Here is a 19593-nt window from a genome sequence, read left to right as displayed (position 1 = left end):
ATTCTGCTTGTATAATTCATTCGCCAGCATACTCTTGTTTTAATTCATATACGAATGGGGATGCATTCCGGATCATTGTCCTTCAGCTGTGCGTCTGGGTTATTCGGGTTCATGTTGTTGTTTCATGTTTTCCACCCAGATTTCCACCTGGTCTAATTTGGCTCTGAGTGTTAAAACATAGAAATCTCCGGCTTTAAATAATGAGTGCACGTTACTTGGCATGTCTCACTCGAATTGGCTGGTTTTATCATCAACCTTATCTACAGGAGTTATTCCTGTCCGGTTCTGGCATAAAGTATGCTCTTGGGATAGAGTAAAAACAACACAAAAAAGATCACTATGTACCATATCTGCACTAAAAAAATAAAGTAAATCTAACATTAAAAAATTTATGCGTAAAATGATGTCACCCAAGAGCTGAAAAGAATGTATTTCAGATTTTAATTTTTTTAAAGTTTATGATACTATTGAACTCTTATACTATAGGCTCCCATCCAACACTCCACCTATTTCCTAATTCCTGTGGCAGTGAAAAAAACACAAATATTCAAAAACACATAAAATCAGTAACTTTTTGGGGAGAGGATGTTTGTATTCTGTTATTGAAGCCCATATATTACCAATAATAATAATAATAATAATAATAATAAATGTAAAATGTGTAAAAATAATATTTCTCCATATAGTGTATAATTCTGCTTGTGCCGTTCTGGTGTGCATCCAACCATGACACCAAGCATAATAACTACTAATGCAGGTTGAATTTTATTTAACCCCTTAAGGACAATGGGCGGTTCCTAAACCCATTGAAAACAATGCATTTTGAGCCCGTACATGTACGGGCTTTGTCATTAAGGGGTTAAAACCTAACATCTTACTCCTGTTTCAGGTCCCTGAAAATGTCTGTCTCGGTGTATTTTATATAGTATATGTAACTGTATGTCCCATATTGTTAGAATTGTAAATGCTGTCCAGAACATACTTGAAAAATCTTAATGCATTCTTCCTGGTAAAAATGACTCTAAGTAAATAAAAGCTACTCAGGCTCTGTAAATCTCTGAAATTCTTTACAGACGTAAGGACTACTCTGAAGTGAGCCAATGTCCCTTTTAATGATGCTGATTGTTCACGATTACCTAGGAACCAGTGCTACCATTTTTTCTAGTGATAATTTTTGCATGTCTTTTTTACATGTATGTTTAAGGTCACAGTACACGTATGAATTTGCATGTCCCCATTAATGACAGGCCATTGTGTGTTTGCATGAGAGCAGATGCCTATGGGAGTCTGGCCACAGTTTTTGTATCTACATTTGCCATGTTATTTAACTACTTTAGTGCTCACTAGATGCATCACGAAACCTTTTGGATCACTGAGCTCTACCACATCTTATAAATGTGCTCTATAGAAGGTCAACTTTTTGAGTATGGATTAAGTAAAAAGCTAGTTCTCCAGGGTTCCATTGAATGCAACGTATGGCCACCGTGGGAAAATTCTCACCCAAGTCCAACTCCTTCCTTGAAGTTGAACAGAACCAGTCAAGCAAGTTATTGGGTACTAGTGCAGGTACAGACGACCCTCCTCTCTTCCAAATATATTAACATCATTGGATGCCGCATCATATTAATTCTGGTTGGTGTTTATTTTATTAGATTCCCTGTCGTCTTAGAGGAACCTTGGTATCTAAGATAACAGGAAATTGTATCTTACAACACTGTTTTACAAAAAAATGCCCACTCTTAAGGCAGATCTGTCACTTTTTGAAATATATTCATATCTTAGCACACTAAATAAACCTGTGCAATAGTGTTTAAAGATGTTAAGAACCTGTATGGAAGCAGCTATATCAATCTGAGAATTTTTTTTTCTATTTTCCTCCCATTTTGTCAAAGAGCCAGTTGAACCAACTTTGAGAGAAGGAGGATGGAATCTGGGGCCGATTCTTGCCACACACACAACTTATCTTCCCTAGTGATAAAATAGTCTCTTACCATTAATCAGAATACGCATTCATTCACAATGAGCTAAAAAAGGTAGTTTAAATGAATTTGCGTATGCTAACATATTCTCAAAAAAAGTTGACAGTTTCAAATTAACAATGGGGTCAAAAAAATCAGTTTATTGCAATATATTTAATGCATGTCCCTTTAATGTGTTTTTATTTGGAAATGTCTCTTTGCAAAATTGATTCCTCAGAAATCTGCCTGAAACTGGATGCATGACTTCATGAAGTGACTTCATGGATGGTAAATTATTCAACCCCATGCCAATACAGCTGCACCCATTTCCTTCAATGTACATGACATGTACAAAGATTAATCCACCCGGCGAAAGAAAAGTCTTCTAGTGCCGTGCCAGAAAATTTATGGCACAGTCCTTCCAAGATGCATTCATTACACAACAGGAAGGAAGAATTAAAGATTTAACATTATGTGCAGCTTTCCTGATTACCTTGTTAGTTTCCTTTCGTCCTCAGGAGAAAAATAGAAGGATAAAAAAACCAAACCTTTACCAAAAATGTAGATTTAGCAAATTACAATCCCAACATTCAGTTAAACCCTTAAAGATGGAAGGAGTGTAGGCAGAAGTACACAATGTAACAATGTATATAGAGTAATTGTTACCATATCTAGTATTTATTGAATAGTTATTTTTTTAATAGTGTTCTAGAACTAAAAGTTACATTAGATGCTAAATGGTGTGTTGCTTATAGGTGTAGCTTTCCATTTTGTACAAACCATGCGCAGTAAGCTGTAGCACTCATACTAATGTTTAAGTAGCAGAATGATTAAACCGTAGATTGTCAGGGATAGTATAGTAAGTGGAGAAGAATGAAGCCAGTCAGGGGTGTGACAAAATTTTATTCCAGATTCACAGTATTTCAGATCATTTACACACCACCAATTTGATGTACAACTTTACATAATAGTTAATCTGATTCATAAAAATAGATTTGAAGCAGGTATAGTGTTAAACAGTTGCACATGGCTCATTGAACTGAGCTGCCCTTATGTAGCTTCCATCTAGTTTTAAGAATGATGTCTTAGGCTTTCACCTTGTCATACAGTCTGACACATTTCACGTCTCCCATGGTACAGGTCTGGAGAAAAGAAACAGAGAAAGGAATCATTTGTTAACGCCGGGTACCAAAAGAGGTTTTTTTTTAGTTATGCACAAGGCATGGAAAGCTTGTTCTTGAATGTGTAATTAGGCATATGATGAGTTTAATGCTAAACTGAATGCACAATTAGAAACACCGTTCCTACTACTGCTGGATGCCCATGAATAATTTTATATCAGGATAAACTTCACACTAATCTTTTTTTTTGTGCTGTGAACAATTAGTTGTCATGGAACACTAATGCAAGCACAGATAGGCTGTTGCCATAGACACAATAACTAAAAAAGTTTCTTAAAGAAGCGTGAGTTTTGTTCAAGTACAATAACAACTTTAATGATTCTCAAGGCCTGTTGTCACCAGAAGCGGTTAATGACTTTTCAAGTGTTATGATTGGTTAAAATAAGAAGCCAATCAGATTTCATCTTTCTTAGCTTTTTTTTAAATCATTTCTGACCCTATGGTCAGAGTCTAGCTGCAGGCAATATATTGAGTCACTTGGGGTATTTAGTACACTGAAGCGTATACAGTTACCACAAAATAACTACTAGGAAAGAGCTACTAGGTCCAACTTACCACCACCAGCTGTCCGTTTTTCAGTTCCCTTTTGATTGTAGTCTCTTTGCCGTCCCATTTCTGGACTTGCGTCAGTACTCCATCATCACAAGTTATAACAGTCTGCAAACATACAAGTTTTTGGATCCACATAAAGAACCCCAACTCTGGCGGCATGTTTATTTTCTATATCTTGGTCAGATAGAACGCCTCGACCCATTTATGTTTAAATTGATGTTCCGTTGTGTATAGGAGATATCTGAAGAAAGCTATTATAACAATTAGAAAGAAGCTGTCTTCCCCCCTCACAATCCATCATGAATGATGTTGCCAGGCCCCTTACCCATCATTCTACTAACATCTCTACGTCAATCTTCTTTACACATCTAGACTCAGTTTAAAATCCTGACACTCACCTAAAGCTCTTCATACCTGTTCCACTGCCTACATCTGTAAATTTATAAATACACATTCTGTTGCTCCCCAGTCTGCTGTTTTAATGGCTACCGCTCATTCATACACACACACACACACATACATACAATCACATACAGTACGTTGGTCCCTTACTATGGTTCAGGACTGATCTGCAGTCCTTCAAAATATCTGAAGACCCACTTAAGGGAAGCATAGCCCTCGACACAAGTCCCATTAGATATTTAACGTATACGTTTCTGCTTTGGGTAAAGAAGGAAACACACAGAAAACTAAGTTAAAAGCCAACTAATATCCGAGTTATCAGAACATTAGCCGTTTCTAATTTGTAGCACCATTTGGCAATTAGAAAAAAAAAATATCTAAGTCTAGTAATCTCCCTAAAATTGTATGACATGCACACCCTGCAAGTAACAAGTCCCAGCCATTTCTGAGCTGATGTAAAGTTAATGTCCACTTAATTCCTAGTCATCTGAGTATGGGCTGGTTATATTGCCATATGCCTGGTGACTCATTGACGCAACAAAAGAGATTAAGCATCTGAGTGTGCCTTTTTGTCACTTTAATGTGCATCAGATGATCCCGATACTCCTTTTTAGTTGACATCTTATCCATTTTACCCCAGAGCAGACAGGTACCTGCAAGGTTACTTCTATAGAAGCGCTTCATATTTTATTTCTAAACAGCAGCACTCGGCACAAAGTCAATGCCACGTAGTGGACTACAACGCTCAAGATCCCACCTTTGTTTTCCTGTTGTCTGCTGTGGTCTCATCGAATTCTTCCCCCAGTCTGAATTTCATTTCTGTGGTTTTTAAAGTGCTCTCTGTCTTCAGGCAGATCTCATCACCATTCTTAGAAATGATCACGTTAGGCTTTGCCATAGCACCTGCTTTTCTTGTGGCAAAACCAACACCTGCAATAAAAATTTGGTGGAACATTAGATTCTGTAGCAAAGGTGTAAGAAATCTAAGGACCATTTAGCTTGGTAGCTAAAAACCAAAAAATGCTAAGATACTCTCCCAACAGTACCAATTCCTAAACATTTTACATCAGTTTATGAATACTTTCAAATATAAATACCATAAATGAGTGGTAATGACTCTTATCACACCCAGCCAGTATGAAGCAATGTCCCAGAATATTTGTATAACACAGGACATGGCAAACCTTAGAATCAAGGAGATCCTTTATAAAATAAATATAGAACATGCCCAAAAGTCATTGAGCCGTGATTGTAACAGAAAAGGGAGTCTCGCTGCACCCATGGGGCACTCCTCAGCTTGTCCTCCACAACAAATCTAGATATGATTATTAAGGGCAACCACAGTAAATAATTACTGTAGCGAATGCCAAGGCAGCTGGGAGTAATAACTGCAGTAATAACTGGGAGTAATAACCAGCCTCCTGCTCCTCAGGCATTAGACATGATCACACCAGCCGCTCCTGATATCAGGAGTCCCCAAATATTCAGGCTAAGGAGTTTATTTGCACAAACTTAAAAATCAACAATTCTAACTCATCACCAAGTGATAACCTCCTCACAGTTATATGTTTACAACAGGAAAAAAATGGACTAAATAGTTCTGTTTTATAGAATTCTCATGTCATAAAATGATTTTTCTGCGGGTTAATGCGAGTAGATTCCTACAGGATACTAGAAAGACAGCAATCAGGAGAAGGCTGCCAGATGCCTACAGACCAATGCTATATATATATATATATATATATATATATATATATATACACACACATACAATCATATTATACACACACAATTATATAAATATATATATATATACACACACACACACACACACACACCTTACACCCAGAAGCTGTTATATGAGAGCAGGGCTGATGCTGCTTTAGATCTGCATCCAGTATCAATGAGGATTGCGACACTTTCTGCAACCGCGAGCGACGGAACTTTTCGGTGGCAGTAAGGGACAGATCGCAAAGGGTTAAAGAGCCTTAGTACCTGCTAATAAGTCGCAGAGGGTGAAATCGCTCACACGGGTCCGGCTTCGGGTGCCAAGCAGAGTATGCGGGGCTGTGAGCCGGGCGTACCGTGCGTGTAACAGTCCAGCCTCCGCACCATTACAGGTGTGCTGGGTACCAGTACATCCCAGTCTCACTCTCCGCACAGAATACAGGGGTCTGGCGATCGCATCACTGCACAGACTCGGTCCCCGCATGCAGGTTTATTTTGCCCACCATAGCTCCCAGGATCTTTAAATGCCCCATACTGGTGCAGACCCAGCCTGCAGGCTACAGGTGCCGGCTCTCACCATTCGCTCATCCTTACCTAAGCTCTGCATGTACTCATCAAAGCCCTGGCTGTCACACAGCTTCCAGGTGCCCACGAATTGATCCACCATGATGATGATGACCTGGCTGCAGGGAGAGATGCACTAAGGTGTGTAGCGAGTACTGCGAGGATCGCTGGGAACTGCGCTCTCTTATAAAGCATCTGGGCTCTGCGCTGGCCACCAATGGATAAGGCAGGCTGGTCGTGACGTCATGGGGGTAAATCCACCGCCTCCACCCCAGATTGCTTCATTGTCCCGAGCAGGCAAGCTCAGCTCTTTTATACATCCCTGGCTGGGGTCCAGATCGGACAGCTCATGTGGGCCAGAGGTGGGGGGGGGGGGTGCTTCAGTGGCAACATTGGCCTCAATACTGATTAGCTCAGCCTGGGCAGGGAATGTGTTTGTTGGGTCTGGGCAGTGCCTGGCTGGAGGCAGTTCTAGCACATCCCCGGGGCACTTGCTGGATTATACGGTAATACTGCGGCTTTGGATGGAACTTTTTAGGAATTTCTAGTGAATAATTCATTGATCCAACAGAGAAGTTGATGCAGCCTCACATAAACATTACCAGATTAAGGCCCTCCCGTGGCCCCTAGGCCTAACTACACAGAAGCACACCGATATCTCCAGTGGCCCCTAGGTATGCATACACAGAAGAATACTATCTTCAGGGCCCCTAGGCACGCACACACAGAGGCATACCAATATCTCCAGGGGCCCCTGCAGCGTGTGGGATGTATAATTAAACGGAGTAATTTCTCTGAACAGGTTTATGCATCACTCATACTGTGGGGCAACACTATAGGAAAACAGCCTGCACAATACTCACTTACATTTTTTAATGTCAGTACCTACAGAAGGTGTTATTGTTACTCCAGATTGTGGTAACCCTTTGAGATTACACAGACACAGGTTGCACGAATTCTCACGACTCAGTGTGAAAAGATGCATGCTCCGGGGGACAGGGAGGCAATTGCATTCCCGGCAGGTCCAAGATTATTTGGTCCACTCCTGGATGAAGGAGCGAAGTGGGGTCACGTAATGTGACGTTACCTGACCCCACAGTAAAAGCCGCAAGGAAGAGCTCCAGGCAAGATAAGGCGTGTGAGGGAGTGTAAAGTTGTGTGTGTGAAGTGAGTTTGTGTGTTAGTGTATGTGTGAGTGAGTGATGCTGTATATGTTACTTGGAGGGACAAAGGGCCAAGATGCCACTCAGTGGTACCTGCTCCTCAGGCCAGAATTTCCCAGCCCTCCCCTGGTGTCAGTTCTCTAACTATGGCTGTATTTAAAAGCAATGCACCCAAACTCATTCAGCCATGTCTTTATGGACCTTATTGTGTGCTCTGGGGCGCAGTCATGCTGGAACAGAAAAGGGTCTTCCCCAAACTGTTCTCACAAAGTTGGAAGCATTGTCCTTAATGTCTTGGCCCGCTGTAGTATTAACATTTCCCTTCACTGGAACTGGGGGGCCCAACCCCTAAAAAACACCCCCAGACCATTATCTCTCCTCCACCAAACTTTACAGCAGGCACCATGCATTCCGGTAGGTAGCGTTCTGGCATCCACCAAACCCAGCTTCATCCATCAGACTTACGGAGAGTAAAGTTATTCATCACTCTAGAAAAAACATTTCCACTGCTCCAGAGTCCAGCGCCGTGTGCTTTATACCCAGGCCCGGACTGGGACAAAAAATAGGCCCGGGCATTTAAGCCCAAGCAGCCCATATTTATTTATTTCTTTATTGTTAAAGCCCACCCTTCATGTACCATCTTTGCATTTACTCATTCACACAAATCATTAACAAATTCATTAATGCAGTCTCACAAGTCATTCAAGCAATTCATCCACACATGAATTCATTAATTGTCATACGCATTCACACAATTCATCCACACATTTATTTATTCATTCATTCTCCTACGCATTCACACTACCCCCTCTCTCCATCTTATCTGCCCCTTCTCACTATGTTCCCCCTTTTCACTATGTACCCCTTTTCACTATGTACCCCCTCTCACTATCTATCCCCTCTTCCCATTTCTCACTATCTAACCCCCCTCTGCCCCTTCTCACTGCACCCCCTTCCCTCACCCTACTTACCTTGTTGCCGGAGCAAGCAGCAACTGCGGCCGGGCCCGCGGCAGTACCGGACTAACTGGGCCTATGCGGCCTCTACGGCCGCATTAACGCAGGGCATAAGGGGCACCTGCCCCTTAAGCCCACCGCAACTGCGACCGGGTCCGCCACTCTAAGGGGCCGGGAAGCCCCCACCAGGGCCGGCCTTAGGGGTCTGCAGCCGCACAGGGCTTACATTAAAACACCCCGATGTTTTAATTTAAACCCTGTGCGGCCGCACACCTGTAAGGCCGGCCCTGGTGGGGGCTTCCCGACCCCTTTAGAGTGGCTGACCCGGTCGCAGTTGCGGCGGGCTTAAGGGGCAGGTGCCAATGCCTTGTATTGCGCATGGTGATCTTCAGTTTGTGTGCAGCCCTTTTCATGAAGCTCCTGACACACAAGGAGTTATCCTGAGACAGCGCCAGGTTTAAAGTGACCGAGCTCTTCAGTATTACCCTTTCTACAACAATGTTTGTCGCTGGAGGTAGCTAAATCACCTTAACACAGTAATTACGGGGGTGTCCCAATACTTTTGGCCATGTAGTGTATGTAAGTCTGTGCTGTGTTTTGCCTCCTAAGCCCATATGAGGTTTGCAAAAAGTGGAAGAATAGAAGCCAGAGCTCCCCTTTGGGTAATTTGTGCTGATCCTCTTATTGATACCTAAAACTAATTCTGGACTAGTGAAACTTAAAGGGTTAATGGTGTGGGACATTTTGCACAGTGCAGAAACTGACACAAAGGGCTGCAGCCGGCAACTATTACCCAAGCAGCTATAAATACATATTCTGTGGTTTTTAACTGACTTGTGCCCTACAATGTACTGCGACTTCCAGAGCGAGCGTTACCTTTGCTTCACATGGCTCCATATGATAGCTCCAACAAAACGATTTAACGCATAGAATGATCACAGAAAGGGATCCCTCATAATGTCATAGAAGACTCCTGCATGTATTGAAGATTACTGCATGTATGTAACCGTAACCAGGTTAAATGTTAGCTTTTGAAATAAAACATATTATAAACACAGTGATTCCCATTCCCAACAATACTGTAGTCCCTCTATCTTCATCCTTTCATAGCCGACCTATCTTCCTTCTACCCTTTTCTCCTATCTGGCTGGCATCCATACCCAATAAATTGGTGCCAAATAATCTGAGCGTCTCTCTATGCACCTCCGTGGGTAAATTGGCGAGGGCTCTTCAATGTCATACCACAGCTTAAACTATTATGCTGGATTAGACCGCCTGGGTTGGCCCTTCAAAATGTATAATTGGTGAGATGATATGAACAAACAGTTCCCCAAAAACTGTGTCCTCAACCCAATCTTTAATCAGAGAGGGGTTTATTCACTAAATGGTGGGTTTCAGGGGAGTTGTGGTTTTAACTCTTTTACTTCACTTTTCACCAACCTGGCAAGTGTCTCCCGCAAGAAGGGCTGAGCCGGCCCTGTATATTGTATGATTTAATGGGTAAGGAAGCACTGGAGAAATGTCACTAATTTAACCATACATCATATAGGGCCAGACAAGCTTTTCCTGCAGTAGCACCTCATTGTGTTGGGTCTTCATAATGTGTACGGGTATACCTGCAGGTTAAATTTATTGCGTTTTTCCACCCCCCAAACAGTTCAGATTCCTAAATTGTGATCGGATTTACGGTTAAAATGTGTTTGAAGCGGTGACTGTCATTCTGTGAATGAATTCAGTTTAGATCACATGATCTGTTTTAGGATATCCTCAATATCTCCTCTTTTTAGGCCGGCTGAGGTACATCTGCACCCTCCTGCTCGTCGCTTTGTGTTCATGGAAGTATCTGTTCAGCTGATGCCGTTTAATGCTGGCCCTTTGTCCGGATAAAGAGTGTGATCGTTATAGTTCATCGGAGAAATATGCTCGGTCAGCACGACAAGGAAATCACAGGACAGACTGTTGCTGGGAATCGTGGGAGCTGCCGGTCAACCAGTTCCCTCCGATCTCACAAGGTAGTCAGATGGCTTCCATCACGGCTCTCTATCAGAAACTGTGCAAGAATCAAGGGACAGAAAGCACGTCCTGTAGCCTCTTTTGCCTTCAATCTCTTTCTGTCTCTTTTGAGAACAAGGACAAAAAAGGACAGCAGAAATGAAAAAGGATAGGAGAAAAAAAAAAAAAAAAAAATGAAAAAAATATTTTGCATCTCAATTTATTGTGCTCTTTATCTGTGGTTTTCAAGTCCCTCTCCCTTTTTTTCTCGTCTGCCCTTTTCCTTTCTTTTGCATCAATATTAATTTCCTTTAGCTCCCCACAAAAAGCCATCACGGCTACTACCTCCCAGCAGTCTATTTCCCTCACTGCGGCCCCCAAAACGCCATCACTGTCCAGCACACGGTGCAGAAAGACAGCGGCCTTCAACGAGACCGCACCTCAGGGCCACATCAGGTCCGCAAGACACAGAAGGCAGTTTTTCATTTTCCGGTGGTCTGCGTGACGGACACCTCGCTCACCACTGCTCAAGGCGCAGCTGCTTTGGGTCCCCCAGGAATGGCCCTTACAACAAATTAGCATTGAGAACATGCTAGAGGTTCACGTCTGGTAAATTTATGGATTAACGAATACACACCATAGTCGTATTAACCACAGCAATGAAAGCGGGTGCATGGAGCTCTAGATATATACCCTGTCTGCGACTGATGTAGAGCAGACATAGAAAATCTAAAGCCATTTACCTTCTGATGGAATCCTATCACATCAGTGACGTAATTCAGTGCCCTTCTAATATCAATGCATTCATTTCTAGTCCTGCTACGTCCCTTTGAATATATATAGTGCAGCGCCACGTACATTGTTGCCGCTATATAAATAAAATATAATAATGTGTGGTTTGTAAGTAAAGAAAACATTTTCAACAATAAAAATGTTTCTTGAATTCCATGAAGGCTTAAAAGAGAATATACATGAACATCTAACCCCTAGGACCAGTACCAAATGATGCTGAGGAGCTGTTTCGCCATCTTGTGTCAGGCTCTGTTATTCTGCCCCCCCCATCTATAAATGATTATTAAAAATAATTCCATAGAGAAAATAGGATATTTCAGGTGTTTTTATCCAACTCACAAGCCAAGAAGCACACATCTGTTGCAAGAAAGGCATCACAAAGTAAAGAGCTGTAAATGTAACGCATCGTTAAGAGGGACGTTGTGTACATACACAACATAGAAACAGAGTGTGACGGCCGATGAGAACCACATAGTCCGACATATCCAACGGACGTGGAGACACACCTCAAAACAATCCTCTTAGATCCGTCTTAGATTCAGGACAGCCATATCTCATGTACGTTTCATTTCTCTCACTCTATTAGCCTCTATCAGCCCTGCACTGGCCACCTGGCTTACCACAGAAATGCCCAGTGGGCTGCTGGCCAACAGAGCCACGCACTCACCTGATGCGCCAGTCCATGGGTCCAGAGGCTGGATATGCCCAGGGCCGCATCTGCTGGGAGGTTATTACTCTCATGTACCAATTTCTCCTTAAAGTAATACCTGGTAGAAACGCAACTTCACCAGTCTGAGATAGAGATTATTATATATATATATATATATATATATATATATATAATTATAAAGTGTTGAAATTTGATAAAGTGTCATATTGCCAGAAATCACATATACAATGTACATTTTTGTATATAATATGTATTTGTCACTCTATATCCCAGGTGCTTTGCTTTTTTCTCTTCTCTACTACTGTGAAACGGTCAGACTCGCTCACAAGCCTTGAGGACACTTTGAAAGGACCTTGTTGGTGGCTTCCAGTTGGTGGTCTAAAAGCAACCCCCCAAAAAACACAACAACACACTCAGAGGGCATTAACACCAAAAGCTTTACTTTCTTTGAGCGGCACAGCAACATGATCAGTTTTCCATACAAACTAACCAGTTAGAAATCAAAAACGCCACAGGGCTACTGCTCATTGAACTGAGCTTGTCTTTTTACAATGACTTCCAGCCACACTGAAGGTCTCATTTTCGGTTGTAGATCCGAACGCATTTCACGTCCCCCATGATACAGGTCTGAAAAGTACATAGGAATATTTGTTTAGTGAGGGGTGGGAAGCACATTAAAAGTATGGTTAGTATACTCACTTCAGTATAGACATATGTAGGGCCTCATGAATGTTATGCTATTTCTCCATCCGTTTGCGTGTAGGAGAGCGGTTTGGCGCAGCCATTATGTACATGGGTATGGTTTACAAGTTTAAGCTGGTCAGTTTTAAGTGTTCATAGGCGATTTATATACATCCACACAATTCACTATGGAGGTATAGAGTCATACGTCTCAGCTGTGTGTCTTAAAGAGACAAACACTAGAGAGATTCTAATGCAAGAACGGCCAAGTATAACACATCGTTAAATTGGTAAGACCTCTTAGTGTCAGCCTTCTGTGCAATTTAAGTGTCAAAAACCAATTAGGACCAAAATGTAAGGAGATCATTTATTCTCCAAATTTGCAGTTATACAGAAAGATTAGCCATGACCCATAACATAGCATAACTCCGGAGATGCAACATGGAAGTTTAAAGAAATTAGAAGGCCCAACTCTTATGCATAAAACGGGGGTAATGGTAAAAAGTTACTTGTTGAAATAAATTAAAGGTTTGAAAGCAAAGGAACTGGGGGCTTAGAGGTTTGTTCTTGGCCTTCTGCCCTATTCCCCCAAAATAAGAAAGGTTACTGAACTTACTGTTATCAATTCACCATCTTTCACCTCTCGGTTAATCACCGTTTCTTTGCCGTCCCATTTCTGCACTTGAACCAGGACTCCATTTTCTAGCGTCACGGTTGTCTTTATAAAAATAAATCAAATTAGCCAAAAATGTTCACACTTAATATTATTTAACAAATGAAGTCCTGGATTTGCAGGAGATGCGGTTGGTTATATGGAAAACAGGACCTTGCGGATTTGCATGGAGCACTTCAGCAGCTGCAAACATGCCTTTGCATGACGGCTAAAATTAGACAACACAAACTAAATTTAAAAGCTTTTATATATTCCTAACTATATGAATATATTAATATATTAACATAAAATGTTTCCTCATTTGCCGCTCCTCTCTGCCAATCGCTCCACTGGCTCCCCATCTCCTTCAGAGTCAAATTTAAACTCCTGACTTACAAAGCCCTTAACTCTGCACCCCCCCCCCAAATATCTCTACCCTTCTATCCAAATACTCCTAGTCACGCACTTCGTTCCTCTCATGGCCTTCGGCCCTCTTCCACCATCATTACCTCTTCCAGCTCCCACATCCAATGCCCCCCCCCCATGTTGCACCCCTTCTCTGGAATTCTATTCCCAGTTTTTCTCCCTCCTATGCAAATTGCAGAAGCGTACAACCTTTCCTCAAAACACTCATCCCGCATCCGGTCTAAGCCTTCTGGACGACCAACATCCTCGACAGATCAACCCGACTCAACCAACTCATCCCCCTCCAAGCAGTCCTCTCACACCGCTTCACCTCCCTCTCAACCACCAACTAGATTGTAAGCTAACTATATAAATAATGGCACTATATAAATAAGTAATAAGAAAAGCTCCTATTGCCCCAAAATGTTGTATATGGAAGGGCATAAATTAAGAAACAGAGGAAAATAAAAACAAATTCCCGATTCAAGGCCACTTCCCACCTTTGTTTTCCTGCCATCTGCAGTAGTTTCATCAAATTCTTCTCCCAACTTGAATGAAATCTCAGAGGATTTGAACGTGCTTTCGGTTTTGAAAGAAATAACATCCGCTTCCATACTGAAGATCACATCAGGTTTCAATGCGCAGGCTGCTTTTCTTGTTAAAAGATTAACATCTATGACACAAGAACAACAAAAAAAAAATAAAAAAATAGTAATATTGAGGATTTACCGTATTGGCTCGGATATAGGCCGCACCCTAAAAGTTTGGTGCTTTTTTAAAGAAAGTTTTTTCTTTAAAAAAAGCACCAAAAAAACATGCTGCCACTCTGTGTGTCCCCCCCCCGAGATATGCTGCCACTCTGTCTCCCCCCCCCCCCCCCCCAAGATATGCTGCCACTGTCCTCCCTCCCTGCCCAAGATATGCTGCCACTGTCCTCCCCCGAGATATGCTACCACTGCCCTCCTCCCTGCCCGAGATATGCTACCACTGTCCTCCTCACTTACCGGAGCAGACTCCCGGGTGTCTTGCGGGGCCGGCGGGGGCCATCTACGCAATACTCGTATACAACTTCCGGTGCCGGCACTGCATGTCCCAGGCGTCGGACGTTAGACCCCGAATATAGGCCGCACCCCCACTTTAAAAAAAACTTAAAGTGGGGGAAAAAAAGTGCGGCCTATATTCAAGCCAATACGGTACTTACCTTTACCCTTACCCTCTATCTGCATTCTCTTTCCACAATACCCACATCGCAACTTTTTTTTTTTTTTTAAACACAGACCTTCATTTCCTCCCACATACCCAACCTTTAGTTCAGCAAAAATCACTCTTTCCTACAGCATTTGAAGCTATTTGGAATACAAGTTCATTCTCTTGATGTGAAAGCATAGGTTATGGGTAGGCCATCAACGTAGACTCCCAAGGTCCCAGGAAGCAGGATGGCCAGAGGTGCACAACCTCTAAATGGCCTTTGAAAATATTTCACGGGTGGATACGTTTCACATGGCAGTTTAGTAAATTCAGTCCATCGAGCTGACAGAGTTTATCCCACTTTGCTAACATATTACCAGCTGTCAGTGCATTTTGGATTGAAGGCGGCAAAGATTCCTGTTGATTTCAGCCTTCGAGTTGGGACAAGCTTTCATAGAGCATTGTTTAGTAAAGACCCAGAGATGATCTTTTAATGGTTTCATTGCAACTGCTGCACTTTGGCACTCTGCCAGATTTCAACCCACACCTGAGCACCTGGGGTGCTGATATGTTGTTGCTTTTAATGCTCTTGGAAGGAAGTATTCCTTTAATGTCAATGACTTACCAACTAACAGCCCCACTATAGAAAAATGCATATTAAAACGTGTTTGATATGTAATCTTATAGTTCTTTAAAAAAGCATTCTTAAAAACTTGATAACACACTTGAGGTAGAAGCTTCAGCTTCCATCCTCTTCCATGTCTGATCTTCAGTGGTAGGAAATCTCTCCCATTGAAGTCTGCACACACCAATGGAGGTTCCATACGCCAATGGAGAGGTGTATTCTGCTGAACACATCTCCAGTAAGAAAAACAGCAGGGGGGGTTAGGTGGGCAAAGGGGCAAATGCATACGAGGGGATTCTGCAGTCACCCCATGAATTTACAAAGGGAGGGTGCCTAAAAATGTAAAGGCACCACAGAGCCATTATATGCATTCAACTGTGTAAGATGGTTGGAGTGTCCCTTTAACAGAGCTATCCATTTGGATTCAAACGCTCAAAAATGCCTTAATACACAACCCTTTTCATTAATATAGGGGATGTTTGGGGTGTGGGATAGCAATACATTGCATAAAGTGTATAAAGTTATTGGGTTGCTAATGATAATAAATACAAAGATATGATTAAGATGGTTATCTGAAATCTTGCAGCTGGTCTCCAAAGACAATGTTCTTTACAACAGCTACAGGACGCCGAGAATCGGGAATTCTACTTGTCTAGAATGCTCACAGAACTGCCTCTTTAAAGGGACTTCATGAAATCCATAGTAACGAACCATACATGCTTTGTTACACGTAGTTTGGACACATTGTGGCATTCTGATGAGTTGGGGGGGGGGTTATAATAAACAGGTCTAGAGAAGAACTGCCTATATTCAGTTGCATTTGGGAGGAAATATGATTTTAGGGCATTTGTTAATTATTCAAATTAGAAGAGCATATTATACAAATTAGAAAAGTACTATGGCTTGGACATTCCAGTTCTTTAGGAAGTTGAAATCCATCCAACAATAGCAATGGCACACCACAACCCCGAGTATAAAGGGTGGGGTTCAAATGGTAAGAGCTCTACTAGGTATAAATCACCGAACCAATATACAAACAGAACACGAGCACAAAATCAACAAAACTCAAGGAGATCACCCCGTATCAGTCCGTAAAGGGGCAAGGCCCTGTTTGTATAGTTATGATTTTTCAATGGTACAAAGGGAAATATTCCTATTAATGCGATAGGTCAGTGGGAAGTTGATGTGACCGTGTTTATAGTGAAAACATTAAACATTGCAACACACCATGTTCCTATCAATATACCAGTATCCACACCTCACCCTTTACAGTAGTTTCCATTCCCCCCCCCAGCAGATTTTAGATTTTACCCAAGGTCTGATTTTTTCATGGTTTCCACCACAATTTGCATAGTGAATGATTGCCTAGACCTGGCCTCTTTAACTCATTTGCTATGGCTTGAGGATACTTAAGTCCCTGAGGACTTGTTATTACTATGTGAAAGATAAAACTCCTGCTTAAATACAATGGCTCAGTTAATAATATGTAGCGCCTTACAGATGGGCACCAAAATCTGGTCTAACCCCAGCGATTGTATTCAATATTCAAGGGGATGCCTTCTTACACCTCCCAGTAAAACCAATACCTGCCACCTGTGCTGTAGAAAGTGTTAGCAGCATCCAGTATCCATGCTGGTCCAGGCATGCACATATCAAGCAAAACGGAATTGCAACACATTCACACACTTTAGTTTATTGGCCTTAATGTAAACGAGAATGAGCCACCATCCAGGAGGTATTACCTCTTTTTAACATGGTGGTGGATGGAAAGATAAGAAAGAAAAAAAACTAATTCAACCAGTGATTCCTATAATTAATGCACCATACAGGACAGTACATTTTATGCATCGCTGCAATAGTGATTTATTTCATCTTCTCGGAGAGATCACCCATACACTCTCCTATATACACACACAGAGAATGGGACTTTTTGGGTAGAAACTGTAGTTTTGGGTAGAAACTACTGACTAATGTCAGTATTATATTCCCCCAATTAAAGGAGACACTTAATCCAACCTAGATTTGGTTAAAAGGCTTCAGGTGGGATTTGATTTATCAAATTTATAATAATGAAAAGATCTTGTTACAGCCTCATTACCTGGCTAGTGAAGATCAAGGTAAATGGCCAGTGTACAGGTGCATTAGCAATGCATATGTTGGCATTAATAGAAATTGGGGCTGGATGCATTAATTAAGGTGTAGCCGGATGTCCTAAACTTTTTTATTCAAAAAAATAACTTGCGTGCAGGTGCATAGTTTATATGTGGATCACACCACAAATGCGATAGAAATATATGTTTTTCTCAATGAACGTTAGCCGTCAGTTATAAGTAAATCTTGGCATATGGACAGAGGGGGGGTGTTAAAAAATACACACACATTATATATATATATATACACACAAAATAATTAAAATGCATTATCTAAAGGTTCAGTGAGGTAACTGATTCAGCGAAGAGCTGAGATTTCTCTAAGCACTTAGAATTAAATTGCATGCAGATCTTACCCAGGGCTTCCATGTACTTGTTAAAGTCTTCTGAGTTGTTTTGCACCAGTTTCCATTTGCCCAGAAATGCCTCAACCATGACTGCTGTGGTTCTTGGGTCAGATGCCTTCACTCCAAGCAAGGGAACTCTCACAGAAAGCAAAGGGAGAGTTCTGCAAAGAGCTGCTTTTTAAAGAGGGGAGAGGCAGATCCCTTGTGATGTCAGCACTGAATTCTACATTGAGCTCAGGAAACCTCCCTGTTCTCTGAGAGCTGAATCAGCATTTGAGTCTCAGACCTCAGGAGGAGATCCCACTGTGGTTGTTCAAACAAGACATCACTTGTTCCTTTGCATGCTTTCAGCAAGTCTTCTCAACCCACATGTGCTATGTTCTACCACCACGTGGCTTATAATTACTCTTTAATGATCCTTCTTACTTTCTAAGGCTTACTATTAAGAAGTTTGCTTCAATCTCAACTTCAAGGTCAAATGAGCAAAGTGTCAGGGTCACTAATGAGTGGACCAGGACTATATTAATAGTGCGAAAAGTAGATGTATAGGTGTGGCTGGGACATTAACTCGTTGAGGTTAATAGTAGCCTACTTAAACCAGCTTATACAATTTCTATATAAATAGTGTCAGTTTGCAAACACACCTTTAGATATTGCAAATGTCACTTGTGTTTGTTCTAACCAGCGGTCCCACCGGATCTGAATTCTCCATGAAGGTGACCTCTGTGTTTTCCTCTAATCTAATAGTAGTTAAGACTCCCAATGTGTGCTTTTTGGATACTATAGGTGGACATTATTAATTAATTTAGCTGATATAAGGACAACTAAAATGGTTTCAGAATTAAATCATTGAGAAAGTTAGTATAATCGATGCTGGGGTTTTTTTACAGGTATCCCAAGGCATGAAGATCACTGCTCTCCCACTACTCCACAATCTAATAAAACCAAAATACTTTTCAGGATGGGGTGTAAGAGATGGTGGATGAGCAAAAGTCATTAAGTGTGAAAGGCTTGGTAAAAAAAAGTGAAAGAGAAATAGGCATTAGTTGCCGCAGTCCAAGAGGCAAGGTTAGCCAAGTGGCTCAGTAATGAAGCAGGCCGAAAGACCAAAGGTAAGTATCCAGTACTGTATAACTCATATTTACTGGTAGGGGATCCATGGAAAACCCATGACCATGGCCAGTCATTGAAAATATCACCCAAGACAAGAATCCTCTTTGTTGCCCCAACACAAATATGTGTTTTCTATACATGTCAATATAGACATAGACCACTTCTGCACATTCCCCACAGACCGTGGAGGCTCCTGACTCACCTGGCACAAAGACCAGCCCTACTCATGATGTCTTGTTTAAAGCTGCATTACCCACTGTCTAGTGCCTCTTTAATAACTTTTCTTAGATGTGGCTGAGCTTTTTGTCTCCCATGACCTCCCATGTACTGCCACTGGTGATAATGACCCCTTAGCTGCTGCAACCACTATGTGCAGTGGTGTCCATGCCTATCCTGATGAAGCCCTCCTCAGCACTGACCTTAGTGACTGTGATAACATCAAATAAGCCTTTCGAACCAAAAATACGTTATTAA

At 41.7% G+C, this 19593-nt stretch overlaps 2 protein-coding genes across 2 annotated transcripts; both read right to left on the bottom strand.

The window, feature by feature from the left end:
* Positions 1-3043: 3043 nt before the first annotated feature.
* Positions 3044-6488, bottom strand: LOC149305503 (myelin P2 protein-like). Its single transcript, XM_089477222.1, has 4 exons — positions 6416-6488; positions 4851-5023; positions 3695-3796; positions 3044-3100 (listed from the first exon to the last, which is right to left on the bottom strand). Exons 1-4 carry the CDS (start codon positions 6486-6488, stop codon positions 3044-3046), a joined length of 405 nt encoding a protein of 134 aa, XP_089333348.1.
* Positions 6489-12456: 5968 nt separating this feature from the next.
* Positions 12457-18094, bottom strand: LOC149305502 (fatty acid-binding protein, liver-like). Its single transcript, XM_089477234.1, has 4 exons — positions 18016-18094; positions 14197-14369; positions 13256-13357; positions 12457-12585 (listed from the first exon to the last, which is right to left on the bottom strand). The coding sequence occupies exons 1-4, from the start codon at positions 18092-18094 to the stop codon at positions 12535-12537; spliced, it is 405 nt and encodes a 134-aa protein (XP_089333360.1). The 3' UTR covers positions 12457-12534.
* Positions 18095-19593: the final 1499 nt, after the last annotated feature.

Source organism: Sceloporus occidentalis, unplaced genomic scaffold, assembly GCF_023333645.1.
Source record: "Sceloporus occidentalis isolate IW3139 unplaced genomic scaffold, rSceOcc1.0.p SCAF_11, whole genome shotgun sequence".
Classification (NCBI taxonomy): Eukaryota; Metazoa; Chordata; class Lepidosauria; order Squamata; family Phrynosomatidae; genus Sceloporus; species Sceloporus occidentalis.
This window is presented reverse-complemented; position numbering and strand designations above follow the sequence as displayed.